Source organism: Sturnus vulgaris, chromosome 13 (assembly GCF_052056855.1).
Source record: "Sturnus vulgaris isolate bStuVul1 chromosome 13, bStuVul1.hap1, whole genome shotgun sequence".
Taxonomy (NCBI): domain Eukaryota; kingdom Metazoa; phylum Chordata; class Aves; order Passeriformes; family Sturnidae; genus Sturnus; species Sturnus vulgaris.
Genome location: NC_142255.1, coordinates 14,693,670 through 14,711,620, shown reverse-complemented (window position 1 = coordinate 14,711,620; position 17,951 = coordinate 14,693,670). Strand labels below are relative to the sequence as shown.

The window sequence follows — 17,951 nt, the reverse complement described above, 5'->3', positions numbered from 1 at the left end:
AAATGCAGGAATTAAGAAAGGCTATATGGGCTTTTGGTACCTGTTTTAACCAGTCATTAGTAACACAAATGTAGTAAATAAAACCAGATGATAAAAAAGCAAGACAATCTGTTTGTTAGAAATACTAGTTCCAGTCATCATATCTAAAAACCTGTCTGTGTTCTGGAAAAAAAATCAGCGCCAGCTCTTTGTTCATCATTTCAATAACTGGAAAATCCAGGCTGGGTTGATCTGCTTCTGAGTTAAAAGATGCTTTTTCAGTTGAAACCTGTGAACAACCACACACTCAACCCGGATTTTAAAAATTCACAAACAAGCAAGAGGCTGTGCTGCTGACTGCAGTTTGTGTGCCCAGTGCTGCTGGATGGCACCTCAGGGGTAACATCCAGATGTGGCAGTGACTGAGGAGCCACATTCTTTCTGGAATAACAGAAAACCACATTTGGATCATTATTTTGAGGTGTGAGGTGTTAACATGCTGAGAGATGCTGACACAAAGCTTTGGAGACCTGCAGGCTGAACTTCAGAGGAAGCTGCCATCCCACCTGCTGGATTCAGCTGGCCTGCCTGGTGTCCACGATAATCTGCCTGGAAAGTGTCCTCATAAGACTTGAGGAAGAACCTGTTTCCCTTGAACACCAAAGCTACTCGCATGTGAATGCAGGCATGTGGAAAAACCTTTAGCAACCAGTGAGTATTTCAGGTTGTTTTTAGCAGAGGAGAGGACGAGAGACTGACAGGAGCAAGTTGGTGCTCAGAACCCCTGAGACAAGGGAGCTGAGGGGTTGCACACCAGGAACTCCTCTTGAGAGTGAAACACTGGTGTTTTGTCATGTTAGAACAGGCAAACAACATGAGATTGGAGATAAAAATCTAAGGAAGTGCCCTGGTAGGGAGAGGCTTTTCCAGGATGCATGGTGAACACCACCCACAAAGGATGCATCCAGGATCTTAAAGGTCTGAAATTCTTTGCCATTCCAGACAATCACATTCTGAACCTTTGGCTCCAATGGCAGTGCTTTACTCTCTTCTCTGGGAAACTGCAGTAATGCTTTTATGTGAAGACACTATTTACGCTGCCCTCTCACAGCAGAATTCCTACAAAATGAGATAATATATGCAGGAGGATATCAGGAGAATTCAGTCATGTTTCATGTTATTACAGTGAATATTAAAGAGAGTCAATCATGTTCTACCTCTTGCTGCAAAGTGTTGCAAAAATTTCTGCTATATATGTATTTCACAGCAGAAACTGTAGGGCTGCATAAAAAAAGGTGCTTCTGTCTTACTGAAATCTATTAGCTAGGATTGCACCTTCGGGTCTCATACCTCCTGCATTTAATTCTCTCCTTTGGTTCAAGAAGCAGCTATTATCACTGTCTTCTTAAGTCAAAGCTTAAAGGTGAACTGAAAAGCTTTTAAAATAAATCAGTAAAGCTATTCTCAAACCTCAGGTTGATAGAGGCACAATGTAGATATCCTTGCTCATATGGAGGAGTATCTTTCTCTTCATTTTCTGTGCGTTCCAGCTACACTGCTGATATGCTTCAGGATGTATTGTCTTATTTCATGGGAATCCCTTAGTGACAGAGCAACATATAAAGATTTGAGTTTAAATTCTCACTATGGCTTCTTTACTGGAATGAAAATAAGAAATCTGTTCAACTTAAGCATACATGTCAGCCTGGTTTTAGAGGAATTCAGGATGCTGCTATCTCAGGAGACTTCTCTCTTTTGAAAGGAAAAAAGAAAAGCTAAAAATTCCTCCCCTGAAGTTTGGAAACAACACCCCACAGCCATCCTCCTTGCACACTTGCCTGCTGACACTCCACATTCAGCCAGTCACAGCTGAAGTCAGGCCAAAACCCACGAGCAGCACCAGCAGCTAAAGAAAATGCTGCGTTTGCAAGGCTGGAACCAGAGCTGACCCAGGTCATCCCAGAAACTTCCCTTTGAGTTATCTGAGCTCTGGCTAAGTTAACTTGCTGGAACTTTTGTATGACTGCAGTTACTTCACCAAAACCAATAGACATCTAATTGGCTTTATTGTAAACTGGTTTGGGAGCACCATTTCCTGTTCAGCTTACAGGGAATGAGGTGTTAAGAAATAAAGAAAAAAAATGAAGTCACTTATTCAAAGCAATGTCTGGTACTGCTGGATTTTCAGTCCTGTAGACACTGAAGTGTCTTGCTGTAGCCTAAAAGATGACACTTTAGTCTCCAGCTCATTCCTTTGGGACCAAGGGGGAGCTGTGCAGGGAAGGTGCTCCTTGTGCTCTGCTAAAAAAAGTAAAATTCCACTCCCACAGCATGCAGAAACCCTGGGCGTGAGATGGTCCCACGCAATGATGGATCAGAGGATTTTGCCCTGAATCACTGAGACAAATGAGCTGAAATGGGAGAGGTTTAAAATAGGAGCCACCTCTTCCAGAGGGGAGAAAAACTCCACCCAGAAACCAGCAGCCTGGTGTGTTCCCTTTAATTCACACATGAGAAACACATACTAGTCCAGAGGAGGAGCCATGTGCATTTCAATGGAATATTAACCCACAAGATGAAACAAGGACTCAGCTTGTCTCATTTTCCTGGTTTCCTTTCTGAGACACCCAAAGGAAGGGGCAAACCCACCATGTAACACAGATCCTGTCTCTCAAAGGAGGGTGAAAATCCATATCCCTCTACTTCAGCTATATGCAATACAGCAGTAATTCTGCAAGCTGCTGACACGTTAATAACAGCTACAGAAGAGAAACTGGTTGTGTGGAACCATGGGAGAAACAGTCATTTCTCATGCAACACTGCATTTTCTTCCATTAGCACAACACAAATAGCAGGAAAAGTGCCTTCAGGAGCCTTGATGTGACATCCCTCAAGGGCAGGGCTTGGGCCCCAGTGTGCCAGACCCCACCCACGACAACAGCAGCACTACAGGGAGTAGAAATCAACTTTTGCATGTTAAAACTGGAGTGTTCAATGAAGGAACAAAGGTTGGGAGGGAAGGACACACAACTTTTGTACCTACCTAGCAACCGGAGCAGCAGGAAAAGCACCCCCAGAGCGTAAGACTTGAGTTCAGGGCTCACGGTTCTGCAGGGAGGAGAGAGAGAGAAAAAAAAAATCAATTCCTCTTGTTCTGCTTTGATTAACACACCCTGTGGCCATTCTGTGCTGTCAGCCAGGATGCCACCAGCACCTCTGCAAAAAAGTCATTAATGGGGCTTTTCTTCTGCCTTTTCCTGAACTGCCTACAGCCCTGAAAGTAATTGCATTGGTGATAAGTTCAGGAATTAGCCAAGTCATTAATAACAACAGCTAATGTTGTCATTGGATGGGGAAAAATGGAATTCCCATCTCATTAAATCATTGTTTACAAGCTCCCTATGATGTTTTCAAGCTCCAGATGTTAAGAACTGGAGAGAGAGAAAACTTTTGGTTCTGAAACTCCCCAGACTACTGGGAACAAGAGAGGGAGGGAGGATGGTGGACCAAAGGGTTCAATCAGCCTAGTGATTCAGTGAGGAAGTGCTCAACACCAGTTTTCATGCATGTGACTTCAGCAGGCCACTTTTTTCATCTTGGGAAGACAGTGTTTGCAGTATCTTCTGCTATGAACACAACCACTATTGCATTAAGAGTTATCCTTTACAGGTGCTTAAAAAAACACTCATGGCAGGGGTGGTCTCTGTATAAATACACTGGAGGGGCATCAGCCAAAAGGGATAAAACAGAACCAGTGAGAGCTTTTAGGTCAGGAGAAGACCCTTCTGATCACCTGCCCTCCTCTCACACATTCATGGGCCATGTAATACCACACCATGACTTCTGCATGAAGCCTGTGACCTTGGGATGAATTTCAGCAGTTTTCAGGCAGACCCCCACGCTTTATATAAAGCCTTTATGCCAGGAATTATGTGACCTTGGAAAAACGTTCCAATGGTTAATGGCTTGGAATCCTCAAATAGGATTCTAAAGTTGGGTGGGAAATTAAGGAAACAGAGTTTGAAAGTTTATTATAATGAAAAAATAGATTATCATATGGAATATTCATAGTGGGCTTTTAATTATTAGTGGTGTTTCATCCACTTTTCTATATTTAAGACTAAAGTCAATCCTCTTACCTTAGGCTGGAGTAAAAATTTCCACTTGGAGACATCTCCTTTTCTCACTGACTACAGCAGTGACCAAATGACTTGCTTAGACAAGGTATTTAATTTATAAACACTGAGTCCATTTTTAAATAACCATGGGAGCTGCCAGTGTCACTTGTCACTGCTCTGGACACCAAGGACACATTCATATGCCACAACTTTCTTTAAGCAATGGAAATGGCAGTTGCAAGAGAGCACGAGGTAGTATCTGGCTCAGAGCTCTCTGCTGTACATTTGGTAGCTATCAGTGATTCTGAGTGAAGTTACAAATCTGGATGTGTGAATTGTTTATTTCCTACAGCTCTGAACTGAGTATGTTGAATCTTCCCTTTGCTTTTTTTATTCCCGGGTATTCTTCTTCCTGGCTGGTGCTGGGCTTATCTCATTTGAAGGCAACACAAAGATGTCTCCATGCAGGATCCTAAAGGTGCTGGCAGCTTCCTTGAACAAAGAACTCTTCAAACTTCAAATTGCTTTTGTCATAATATTTATCACGAGGAATTTGATTTCCCTTTAGCTACCAAAGATGCAAAGAGAGAAATGAACTAGTAGGTGGAATATCTCATTTTGTATCCTGCAGGGAGACATGCCCTCACAGAGCTGTTCTGTCCAAAATCCACTCAAGAGTGTGTTTCTAATACAGACCTTATTGATTGAATTTTATTGGAATTTTCCAGGCAGCAGAATGGATCTGCTATTTATGCCTCTGGTTATTATTCTCAGTAAGTGACAGCTTGGACAGCTAAGTAATTCTGGATAAATGTGGGCTTAGATATATATGTATATCATAAGGTGAAGTGTTCCACATGTCTGGAAATAACACAAGGTCAGTTATTTGAATAAGCTACTTTTGCCCACCTATTCACATTGGCTTAACTCAAGACATGTCCTTCAGACTTCCAAGTTCCCTATGTTCTTGGACTTGGTCCAGGGTGAGAGAAGTTGAACTCCAGTCAGGGAGGTGTTCACCAAAGCTAGTCTTTGCTGCAGCTTTTCATTTTTCTGTGGTCTCCAGACTATCTCAAAAGGTGAGCTTAAGCCTTTCCCTAAGCCATTACATGCTGAGAACATGGGGTGGCAATTCTGCCCCTCTCCTGATGCAGCTGTAGCTTCCTTACTACCTGGATTGGAGACTGCACATCTGTATCTCCACGTTAATCCCAGAAGAACAACCCCTGCCACCGTTCTCTGCAAATCCCTGCAAGAATCTTGTCCATTTGGGGGCCCAGTTCCACCTCACTCCCTCACTTTACTAAAGGAGAGCTCGAGCAGTTCCTTTTTCTCTCTAGCAGCTCCATACTGCAGCCCCTGAACTGGGGCCATGCCATAGCTAAACCAAGTGCTACCAAGTGAAAAAAGTGGCTTAGGGAGAAAACGGCTTGAATGGGTCTGGGGACAGTGAGTTCTGTGCAAAAGGCAGAGGCCAGGAGCTGTGTGGGACCCTCAGCTCCCCACTGTGCCCTAGGGTCCCTCCCACCCTGATTCCTTGAAAGGAGTGGCCCCACCTGATGAGGATGGTGACTGAGATCCTACCTGATGAGGATGGTGAATAAAGGCCCCTCTGATGAGGATGGTGACTGAGATCCTACCTGATGAGGATGGTGAATAAAGGCCCCTCTGATGAGGATGGTGAATAAAGCCCCACCCGATGAGGATGGTGAATAAAGCCCCACCCGATGAGGATGGTGAATAAAGCTTCCCCCTGATGAGGATGGTGAATAAAGCCCCCCCGATGAGGATGGTGAATAAAGCTTCCCCCTGATGAGGATGGTGAATAAAGCTCCACCTGATGAGGATGATGAATAAAGCCCCACCTGATGAGGATGATGACTGACGGTGTCTGTGCCATGGCCCCGATCATGCTGCAGACACACATCACACACAGGAATGTCAGGAAGGCCTCTTCACACCCAGGGCTGGGGCATTTGCCAGGAACCACGGTGGCGTTTTCGGCAGGGACCGAGGTGAGGCACGAACAGCCACTGAGGTTCTGCAGAGAAACACAAGGAGTCAGGAGCAGGGAGAGCTGTGACCCCCACCTGTAACAGGGCTTGTCAGCAGCAACACCTAATCCTCTAATGGTCAATTAAATTACTTCTAAGTGCTTGTTGGAGGGGGGTTTGGAAAGAATTTCAGGAGCATCAGGGCTGATGCATGTTGCCAGCAAGGGAAAGCTGTCCCTTGGCTTGTTTCTTTTCTTCTGCTCCTTTCAAGTCTCTCCCATAAATGTCACCGTGACAAAATTATTACCGAGTTCTACCTTTTTGGAGGAGAATAAAGAAACAATCTGTGTCTCTGTGACAAGGAAGATCCCCCCATTATGGTTCTAATTACTTTCTTATTTACCTCCATCCTCTTGGCTGCTGCAATTAAACTGAAGAACATTAAATGCAGGTAAATCTGCAGCCCTGTTCTTGGCTGCAGGTTTGGGACCTGCTTCCAGCACCTCAAACCCTGGGAAGGAGCCACCCACGATGGGTGCTGCAGCTCACCCAGAGCTGAATTACCACAGCCTGGCAGCACAGACGCTGCAGGACTTCAGTGCACTCCAGGGCTAATAAACGGCATCTGCTTCAGAGGGATTTGTGTTGAGCTAAAAGCTCAAGTCAAGCAAGATAAACTTTATCAATATGTGATCAGAAGGAGGGTGGAATGACTGCATTTTGCTTTGATCTCTCCAGCAAGCACAGGATGTGAAAGGAAGCTTTGTTTGCCAGTCACAGATTTAAGGATTTACTTCTTTTTTCCTTATTTTCCCAATTCGCCCTCCTGAATTTCTGAGTGGGGATGTCAGTGCAATTAAGGCACACAATACTACCAAAAAATCCCTTAACGAATACAGAAAGAAACAGTCATTAATGATTCATGACTTGTCTTCACCAGCCCGCTGGGTTTGCAGGTCACATGTTTATATGAGGAGAAACGTCATAAAACATAACATATTGAAAAGCAGCTGAATCTCCTCCCCTTCCCCTCTACCATGGGCAAGCAGAAATTCCTTTGCTTTTCTGCAGAAGCGTTCCCCTTAGGACCATACAAAAGCACACTTTCTGGTTCGCTGCCTCCAAAGATAAGGTTCAGCAAGGGTACTACTCCAACCTTTCTGACACCAATCTCTTTCTTCTGCACAGGAGTCAAATCCTTTTTTTCCAACTAAGTGCACAAAGGGCAAGAGAGACTGTGGTGCAGAACTCCAGGAGAGCTGGAGCAGACATTCAGGTGCCTTTCTGCTGGCAAGCAATAATTAACATAACAAATTCCTGTGCTGAGTTAGAAGCTGACACCTGAAGGCTCCAGAATGTCGACAATTAGCACCACTGAGGTGGTATTTGCACAGACAACAGGAATTTGTAGCTCCTGGTTCTTACTGCAGTGCATTGCTATCCACCAGCCTGGATAAAGCCCTGTGGATCAAAAACCCATCTAAGTCTGGAAAAGTATATACCTGCACTGAATAACCCTTGGACAAAACTCCCATCACAGCAAACATGCAGCATTGAGTGTTTATTTCCCATGGGCTCTCGTCAAGAGACAGAAAGTACCTGTTTCAGGCAGTGGTGGAGCAGGCTGTCCTCACAATGGTGAGATTTTTTTACAAAGCACAAGGCAGATCCTACCTTCACTGCCTGAAAATGTGTCCCTCAATCCACTTTTTCCACCACTTTGCTTCAAGGTGCTGGCCCAAAGCAGTGTGAGTGGTTTGCACCAAGTACCTCAGCTTGCTGAGCACTGCACCTCATCCTTACCTGGGAGATCTTTGATCTTTTATTACTGACACAGTATGCAACTCACAGACATCAAACAAGGAAACATCAAAGATGGAGTTATAACTTTGTCCTGTGGAGAGACAATTTTTTGCTACCTGTGCCAAACTTCTATAGATCCCCTTGTCTGCAACCCCACTGTATTCAACCACTTGTTATCAGAACCTTCTGCTGCCCAGCAACCTGCACACTCAGATTTATGTGTGCCTGTGAGACTACACAGATGCAGAGTTTATACCTTTAAAAGCACCCTGACTTTGGTGTGATTATCCATGCAAATTACCCACGTTTTTAATTACTCATTTTTTAAGCCCTGGCTCTGACTGGTACTTCAATGCAAAGCTGTGAGGTGCCAGCACAGTAACTCCAGGCTGGAGTTTCTGTGTCTCCAGCCAAAATGCTGAGAGAGTCAATGGCATCAAGAAAAAAACCACAAGGTATGCAAGGGTCACTCCCAGGAATGACTTGAAAGGAAAGTTCTTGGGGGTGCCAGAGCTCTGTCTACCAGTTCTGATATTCCTACGGCTTTTTGGACAAGTGCACCTCTGGAATCAGCTCAGTAAGAGAGAGGGAATGAAAAAGAAAAAAATAATGGAGCTACACATTGCTTTTAGAAATTGTTCACAGAAGAAAAGTGAAGAGAAGCAGTCAGAAACGTAAAATGTAGTAAAGTTAAATAAAGCATTCAGAGAATTTTATGTCCCAGTAAAAAGCAACCCTTGGCTCATCACAAGCACGTAACATTCACAAGACCCTCCAGACAGGTCATTACCTGGATTATGGGTTTAAAACTTGGTTTGGCAATTTGGCTTTGCCTCAAGGCCATTGCATGGCCAAACTGGTCCATAATTCTTGATAATGCCCTTTCCAGCGGATGCTATTGCTTCACCAATTTGTGTTCAAAATGTTACTGCAAAAAACCCCCACAAAACAAAGAGATGAGAAAAACCCCGAGGATGACAACGAAAAGGCAAAATAAGAAGGAATGAGTAAGAGAGAGCCTGAGGGAGAGTGAGTTTTTTGCTGAGAGGTTTGCTCTTGCAGAGCACAAGGTCAGGCAGTGCAGACTGAAGGGGCAGAGCTGAATTTTCATTACCACACTCCTTCCAGAGGAGCCAGAGCTTTGCCCTGCCCTGCCCTGCACTGTGAGGAGATCACTCCCATGCTCCAGCCACAGACCAACACCAGCTGTACACCTGCTGAAGGCTTGGTGAACTGCTGAGACACAATTCTGTGTGCCTGAAACAAGCTGGTTTCTTGTGAAAATCATCCTGCTCCCCTCTCAGGTGTTGACTGACTGGGAGGAGGAGGAAGAGGAGGGCAGGAGGTAACACCTTCACGTGTCATACACTGATGTAGATCTTTGTAAGGCTGCTGAAAGCTCAAAACTGTGGTGCTTCACAGGGATGCCTGCATCTCTGAGGCTGGAGAGGGAATGGAGGAGATGTTTAAGCAGGACAAGCTCACAGGTGATCTGGAAGGCTGCCCTGCCAGCAGCAAGCGTCTGCTCAGCAGCACTTACATGTGCTTTGTCTCTGGGGCAGGAAGGCAGGTTTAGTATCTCCTCAAAGAGGAAGGATGAAGCCACGGGGGGATAATTGCATGTGGTGAGCACTGATGCCCCTGTAGGCACAAACAATCCCTGTGACCAGGCTGAGCTGGCACAGACTCCACACGGCAGTGATCACCACGCCTGGCACAGCCCCAGGCAGCAAGCAAGGATGCAGGAATCCCAGCAGTCCCCACCCACAGGAGCAGCAGGCACTCATTTTCAGTGTAACCCAGAAGACATTAACATTTCAGCAGCAAAAAATGAAAAAGCTGGCTTTTAAGATGTTGTTAAAAATTCCCCACATCTTCTTTATACAGAGATAGTTTGGTCTTTAAGTTTTCTAAGAGAAAAAAAACTCTTGGAGAGAACTAAAAAATGCAGAGTATCTTTGGATGGAATCTCTGCTCCCCTGACAACTGCTCTTGCTGCTGCCTCAGAGCAAAGCAAGGAAAGAGAGAGAAGCAAGAGGAGTTAAAGGAAAGCTTAAACAAAGGTGAATAAAATCAGGATATGCTCATAACTGTCTAGGAACCAGATTCAGGGAAAGAGCAAGAGGAAAAAGACTAAAAGGGTTGGGAAGGGCACACGTGGGCAGGTGGAGAAGAGGGGAGATGAGGAACAGCAGGATAAAAGAGAAGCTGGTTCCTTCTGGGCTAGCAATGTCCTGCAGAGGATGTGCTCTGCCACTGGACACCTGTGCAGATCTCCTACCACGTTCCTTGCTTCTATGCTGAGGAGGAAGAGCAGGGCAGGAGGTTGTGAGATCCCATCCTGCTCCGTGGCAGCTGCTGCTGGAGAGAGTGGGAATTTATGGAACAGAGTCAAAATCAACAGGGGCTCAGGTCCACTGGAGGTGTGAGGTCAGCTTTTGGGGGTGCAGCCAGTGCTGGCTGTGGGTGAGCTACTCTACCAGACTCGCAAGAACCTCACTCACTGAGCTCTCAGAAGTGTTCCTACAGGTGAGAGGTCCCCAGGAAAGCTCACTCACCGTGCTGCTGCAGCCAGCAAAGCAGGCAGATAAGTATGTGACCCCGTCTGCCCCACACACTGGAGTGAAGGAATCAGTTTGGCATTCACAGTTGTTATTGCAGGGGGAATATGGGTCCAGAGATGAGGTTGGAGTTGAGCTGTAAGACAAAGAGAGAAAGAAATTAATGGATAGTGTGATATCAGGCAGCTTTTCCAATTGTTGCCTCACAAAAATGCCTTTGAGAGGGATAGTTAAGGCAAACACATTACAAAAAAGCAGTGGAGGATTCTTTGTAAGGCTAGCTGGGTTCCAGCTCTAAGAAATCCAGGCTACAGCCTGTCCTTGGAGACTGAAATACCATGGCCACTATCTCCCTGCAAAAGAGAATCTAATGCAAGGCTTGGGCTGCCCTGTAACCTCAACAAGAAGCCTCAAGGAAACACACAGAGATGCTGTGGAGATTGCTCTGTGTTTTCCTGCAACACTGTAAGGAGCTGACAGGCTGAAGCTGTCATCTAAAGAGTTGCCACTGCACACAGGAGCACTCAGAAAGAAAATACCAAATAACTCTCTCCAAGTCCTGTGAGTGCAGGACATAACAGGGTTACATGGGCCTCATTTCTCATATTAAAATGGGCCTGCAGCCACAAACACTCTCTCTTCACCATATCTCTATTTCCAGGCATCTAAACCTGGTTCTCCAAATTCCCCTCAGGCATTTAAATCAATGTATAAAGCAGTGCATTCCAGGACAAACCAGACCTACAAAAATGCTACAGGTCTGGCACCTTTTGATTCAGTTTGACTGAATTTCAGATTTTAGTGAAACTCTATTGTCATCTGCAGGTCCTCAACCCTCCCAGTGGTGAGTGGCATGGAAACATCCCAGACCAAGAGCCCACATAACACTGCCTTCCCTGTGCTTGCTCTATGGCTGTCTGAAGGCCAGCACTACCTGCTGAGGACACAAACACAGATTTAAAGCTCCCTGAAACTCTCTGTGGACTCACTTGTTTCCATAGGGAACAGTAACCCCTGCCACAGGTCCTGTGTCACACCCCAGGAACAGGAACGACACGTAGCAAGCTGTGGACACCAGGTTCACCAGCATGGCCATCCTGATGGCTCCCAGAGCAGACAGGCTGAGCTTCTTCACCAAGAGCCCACCCAGGAATATGCCCAGACATGCACATGGGATTGCTGTCATCCCTGCAAGAGGAAAAACCAGTTAGCAAGAGGCACGAGCAAGGCACAGTGAGCTACACAAAGTGACAGGGCTGAACTCTCCTGCAGCCAGATCTGTGCCCTGGCATGAGGAAACCTTGCAATGACCAACTGCTGGAATAGCTCCAAACTGGGGCTGCCCAAAAAATGGAACAGATGCAAACAGGCATGCTGCCTTGCATGGAGGAACCAGGATTTTCTGCCAGTTCTCATCCATGCTGGAGGGAATGCCAGACTTGCTGAGCTTGGCCCAGCCTGACCTAAGCAGCAGCAAATAAAGTCAAGAATTTTCCGAGGTGTCTGGAGGCTTTGGATGAGCCCTGCTGGTGCAACTCACAGAAATCTGATCTAGAGAGACTAGGCAGGAGCAGCACTTGAAAATATGAAATCTCCCTAAAAGAATTTTCTTTAACTGTGAAATGCAAAATCATTGCCAGAAGTGACTCCCCTTCCAGCACAGATAGAAATTACCACACTATGCTTGTTTGAGATCACTTTTATCCCTTTGCTGCCAGTTACAATCCAGATCTCACCCGCCTGAACTGTGCTGAGAAGAGAATCCCAGTCCTGGCATTTCTAGACTCCCTTAAATGCCACGTGAGAAATCTGATTACAGCTTTGTTTAAACACGCTGCTGTGAGAAACACGGAGGTATCCAAGTCTCCTTTCCCGCTGTGAGGTCAGAAGCAGGATGTGCTCTGGCTCATGGGTGATCCCCTCTCTGCTGGCCATCCAGCTGTACTCACATGCTGACTGCCCAGCCAGCTCCCACCAAACAGCATTTTCCCTTCTCCCGCTGGGTCAACAGTGAAGTTACTTTCCTTTGCCAAGCCTTTAATTTTCAGGAAAGATGGAATAGCCTAACAACTTTGAGACCTCTGGCCTTCTGTCAAATTGTATTAAAATTCACTAGCAAATTCCTGGGTTGCTGGGGGAGGCAAGGCTGACTGCAGGGGATTGTTTCTTTTGGAAAACCAGGCCAAAACCAGAAGACAGCTTCCAAACTTCTCTTTATGAAGATCCACCCATTTCCTAATGTCCCAGTTTTTGACAGATCACTGCCAGCTGCCCATCTGGCGAGCTGGGGTCGCAGATCATCCAAGATCAACTTGCAGATATCTTAATTGGGTGCTGCTGAGAGAAAGGCTGTCATAAACAAATGGCTGGGCCTGCCTGGGATGAGCAGCAGCAGAAAATAAATGAATATTCTGCCATCAGTGTCCTGACAGGGAACAAATGAACACTGAGAAATGCAGAACGTGAAATCACAGCAGCATGGAATGGTCAGAGAGAAGGGACATTTGAAAGACAACCAAGCTGCACTAACTCAGTACCTGAACTGCTCATTGCAACCTTGTCATTTCCAGGCCAAGGGGAAAGCAGTGACTAACAGGAGAAATTGGACTTCCTAACCCAGACTGAGACAGGCTGCAGAAGTGTGGGGCACCAGAACCATGAGACAAGGAGTTCAGTGGGGCACACTATGACTTGCAGAGTCTCAGGGATTCAGATGGCCCATTTCTGCTGCATCCAAAGCTCCCACAGACTCCTCTCCTGCCTGTCCCATACCTCTTCCCACACAATAGGCTTGGCCACAGGGGAAGTGATGGCAGCAGGATGCAGTGGAGGGCAGAGCTGAGGAGAAAAGATGCCGGAGGTCTGCTCTGGGCACAGCTGAAACCCAATTCTTATTCACAGACACATTTCCACGTGTCGGAAAAGTCACTTTTTGGGCAGCCTAACCGGCGAGACTGGCAGCAGTTACCAGCCATGCTGAAGGCTTTTAAATACCCTTGGGTGCTGGAGGGTTGGTGTCCCCGTGGTTACTCACCCAGGAGCTGGTTGGCAGATGAGGTGGTGAGGTTGAACTGCTGCTCCAGGTACTTGCCCAGGAAGGCAGCGAAGCCGGCCACCACCGCGATCTCCATGCACGCTGCCAGGATGATGCAGGTGAACACGGGGTTGGAGAGCAGGTGCTTAGTCACTTTGGGGATCACTGCAACACAGGAGAAAGGGAGAGGTGTTTTTGTGCAGACTTTACTTGAGGTGCTTTCTCCTCTGTGGAAAGGCAAACTCACTTCACATCAGGAGTAATTTCCTGTTATGCACAGACGAGCTGCTTGAAATGTGGGAACACCAGAACAAAGTGAAAACACCCAAACAGTGCCATCTAAAGATTAAAGAACCAAGAAGGTGCAAAAAGAAATTATTTGTGATTGTTTACTCTTACAGATGATTATGAAAATTGGAAGAATGAGAAAAATTTTCAATATTGCTTTTTGTTTCCTCCATAGCGAAGTCAATCAAAACCTGGTGTGCTCTTTCTTCCCCTTCTCCTTTCTGTTTCTCCTTTCTCTTTGTTCATGCTCCCCATGAACAAAGCTCAGCCAGCCAATGGGTACCATGAGTGCTGTATTCAGCATAAATTCTTGCAAGCTTTCAGACACAAACTATCCCAGCTCACATCTGGCTTTTTCCTTCTCCTGCCATCCAGATTTGCTTCATTTTCCTATTCCAAACTGGCTCACTCACTGATGGTCACCTTCTTGCAGCACATGTGGGTGTTTTCAGCAAGCTGAAACTCTCTGCCTTAGCCTGGCCCATGGATACCCATGGCACAAGGATCCTCCTGCCTGGGACAGGCTTGTCAGTCTGTGTGTTCCCACAACCTAAAGCTTCTCCAGCCACCCAACACCTTCCATGTAGACCTTCCCATCCTCAAGAGGGTGGAAGAGGAGGTGCTGAGCTGTTCACTGTGTGGGACACACACATGCAGCTCTGGATTCATGATCCCTTGGCTCTCCCCTCCTAAATCATCAATGTCCAGAGTCCTCACTCCTCCAAGCCCATCTCAATTTCCCATAAGCAAACAAGAGTTACCCTACAAAGGGAAATCTGACTAATGAATCAGATCTCACGTTTTCTACTCCAGTGAACGTTTTAATTATTGTCGAGATAACACAGCTTGAAGAGAAGAGCATCCCAGTACAGAAGAGAGCCTTGCTTTGTCTCAATACCTGATGACTAATTTCTCCCTGAATTAAATGTGAAAATCATTAAGTTTGAAAATTACCTTGATGTAGTGTAGTGAAGCCTCAGTGGACCCCTATTTGCATTTTGAAAATCCATCCCCCACATTCCCAGCGGTGTACCAGGGGCTGGCAGATGATGTTTCTCTGGTGCTGGTTTATATTCTCCCTCAGGGATTTTTTTGCACTGGCCTCAGCAGAGAATGCTCAGCTCTTTGTCAAGGATCTGCTTGGGTGTCCTTGGCTCTTTTTTGGGGACAGTGGAAAAAGGGGTAATAATTAGGTTTGATCTAACCTTTATGGAAGAGGTCACTCCACAGTTTCTGGTCTCTTTAGATCAGAAACATTTTTCTAAGCTGTATAAAATTCCTGCTTCCTGAACATAATTAAGGTGCAGGAGGCATAGCAATTTTTAGCAGAACAGGGGGAAAAATAAAAAGAAAAAAGAGGAAAAAAAGACTGTGTGGGAGGAATGGGGATGGGGGAATTCAGACATGGATAAATTTCAGAAACCACCTGCTGCTTCCTTCAATTCTTTGGTGGCCACCTACAGAATTTCCCCTTCTTGCCAGGAAAAATACAGAAACCGCAAAGGTGGACTTGGCAGTACTGAGCTTGAAAAGCCATATTTAAGGTATTAATGACTGTTGTGCCTCAGGAGTTCAGTTTGTTCAAGATTAATGGATTCCTTGAGATGTAGCTTTGTGCCAATTTAAATCCAAAGACACTAAGGTCTAGCTCTAACTTTATCCACCCAACAATAGTGATGACAGCCTGCCTTTTGCAGGAGGGAGTTAAAGATCACAGACATTTATTTCTGAAGTTGGCACCCAACCATCACGCACTACCAAGGTCAAAATAAATCTTCTGTGTTTGGGGTGGACAACAAAAAATTTGCAGAGTTATTGTAGCATCTCACACAAGAGAGGAACCCCTCATAAGTGCCTTGCCTGGCTGTGCTGGGCTACAAGTCACAGGACTTCATCACCTAAAGGGCTACAGGAGAGCTGGAGAGGGACTTTTGACATGGATTTGTAGTGACAGGACAACAAGTAATGGCTTTAAAATGAAAGAGAGAGGGATTACATTGGATATAAGGAAGAAAATCTTTCCAGTGAGGGTGTGACACACTGGAACACGTTGCCCAGAGAAGCTGTGGATGCCCCTGGAAGTGTTCAAGGCCAGACTGGACAAGGCTTTGAGCAACCTGGTCTAGTGAAAGGTGTCCTTGTCCATGGTGACGTGTCTGGAAAAAAATTATCTTTAAGGTTCCTTCCAACCCCAATCTTTCTGTGATTCCGTGATTCCATGATCATTGCTTCTCCTTCCTGTGAGTTTTCTGGGACAGATCCTGTCCTCTGCTGCATGTTTGATCACTGCAACAGGACTCTGTACCAGCAGGCAGGCGTGACACAAAACCAGTGCAAAGAGTGCACAGACAACTCAAGCAGTGTCTGGCAGCCTCCACCATCTCCTCAGCCAGGGCCAGCTTGTTCTCTTTCATCTTCTAAGGGAAATGACAGGAGGTTCCCTATAGAATTGAAAATATCCTTTCATCTTGCTACTGCCATTTGTTAAGATCAATCATTTGACACTGGCTGCTGCCTTATCTGTCTCAATTCTTGGGGTGAAATACCTCTGGGAAAAAGGTAAAAAGTCAGCAGTGAAGTTTAAAAATCTCTCAATGGACTAGAGCGACATGCTTTCAGCTGCCTGGCATATGGTGCTGGGTATGGAGTGGGAATAGAAATGCCTGATGGGGGACAGTGAAGCCCTGGGGAACAGCTAGGGATGGTGCTTCTCCACTGCAGCCAACTCAGCAGAAGTCATGGTAAATGTTACCCTGCACCTTACGGGCCCAAAGGTTACCTGAACACTTTGGAGCAGCCCTTTGCAGCTGTAAATCTCAGCTGAAGTACATTTTCAAAGTGGGAAAAGTCTTTTAGAGTCCAAAGAGTCTCAGAATTCTACTTGGAGAACGCACAAGCTGCAGCAGACACGGCACAGACTCAGCCTCCCACTCCCAGCAGGACGAGCTCATTTACCATCCTCATCCTGACGCACGCGATGCGCTCCAGAAACGGCGGCAGGAAAACAAATCCCACTGCCCTGAGGAGAACACAACACCTCTTCTCACTGCTGAACCACTTCAATCCCAACTCTTCACACCATCCGTGTGCAGTGTTGGTCACAGGATCATCCACAGGCTGAGAGGAACCTGGGTGGATGTCCCAAAGCTTCCCCAACAACCCGTGACCTCCCAACTCTTCCACACTCCAGCAATACCCGTGCCAAGGCACCAGAACACCCTCCCTGCCTCCCTCCGTGGGGCTCTGTGGGTGACAGCCAGGGGCTTGACAAATGCACACACTTATGTACACCAAGTAGCTCTGATTTGTCACTGCACATCGGGGAGTACCGGGGATAATTGGCAACCTCATTACACGAGGTTTAACTACTCTCCAGAAACGACAAACTATAATCATCACGTTGGTGCTTGAAATGAATTGTTTGGAACATTACAATCACCAAGGCCCCTGTTTCTGGTTGGAGCACCCTACAGAGACATGTTTTCAATTTGCAGTAAAGATGAAGAACACAGAAAGCTAAGTAATAAATTAGAGGGAGGTTTACAGCCCAGTCCACCTAGGACAGTGTGGTGAGGGAAAGGAAAAATGTAGTATTGAGCCAAAGTACGACTTTCTACTACCTGTGTCTGCAGCAAGCCTCAGGTCTGAAGAGAAAACAAAAGGTAAAATCTCCACCTGGCTCGAGGAAAAAGGGATGAAGAAAACAGCACAGACAGCAAGAATAAAACACATTCTGGAAAGAGGTAGCCTCTGTAAAAGAGAATATGGAGTAAGGCATGAGGTGCTGAAGATATCTCAGGTGAGTTTAGTATGCTGAAGTTCCACAGGGCCTTAGCAAAATTATCAAAAAGGATATGAGTGAAAAGGATGACACATAAATCTAAAAAGCCCTCCTGAAAAGATAGAAGCCTGAAGCAGCAGTAACATAAGCATGGAAATCAGGTCCTTCTAGTCCATCATCTTCTCTACTTGAGAGGAGGACATAAACCTCCCTCACCTGTGACACAGAAGTCACAGAAAAGCATTTTTTGGAAACAGGCTCTGCCTGCTTTGGCCCTGAGGTGTGCCAGTTGAAGGCCTTTCTGAATTTTTTAATGGTGCTGACAAGAAGATGCTGGCTTGGAAACAGCCAAGAAAAACCTGACAAAAATATCTGCACCCTCATGAAACACAA

The 17,951-nt window shown here is 46.0% G+C and overlaps 1 protein-coding gene across 1 annotated transcript in view; it reads right to left on the bottom strand.

The window, feature by feature from the left end:
- The window catches only part of SLCO3A1 (solute carrier organic anion transporter family member 3A1), a 137,145-nt gene that overhangs the window by 10,333 nt on the left and 108,861 nt on the right, over positions 1-17,951 (bottom strand). Inside the window, exons 5-9 of the mRNA XM_014888824.2 lie at positions 13,490-13,654; positions 11,445-11,643; positions 10,453-10,591; positions 5,963-6,138; positions 3,023-3,087 (exon numbers count right to left, since the gene is read on the bottom strand). Of these exons, the coding sequence (XP_014744310.1) occupies positions 3,023-3,087; positions 5,963-6,138; positions 10,453-10,591; positions 11,445-11,643; positions 13,490-13,654 (744 nt within the window). The remainder of the gene's footprint in view (positions 1-3,022; positions 3,088-5,962; positions 6,139-10,452; positions 10,592-11,444; positions 11,644-13,489; positions 13,655-17,951) is intronic.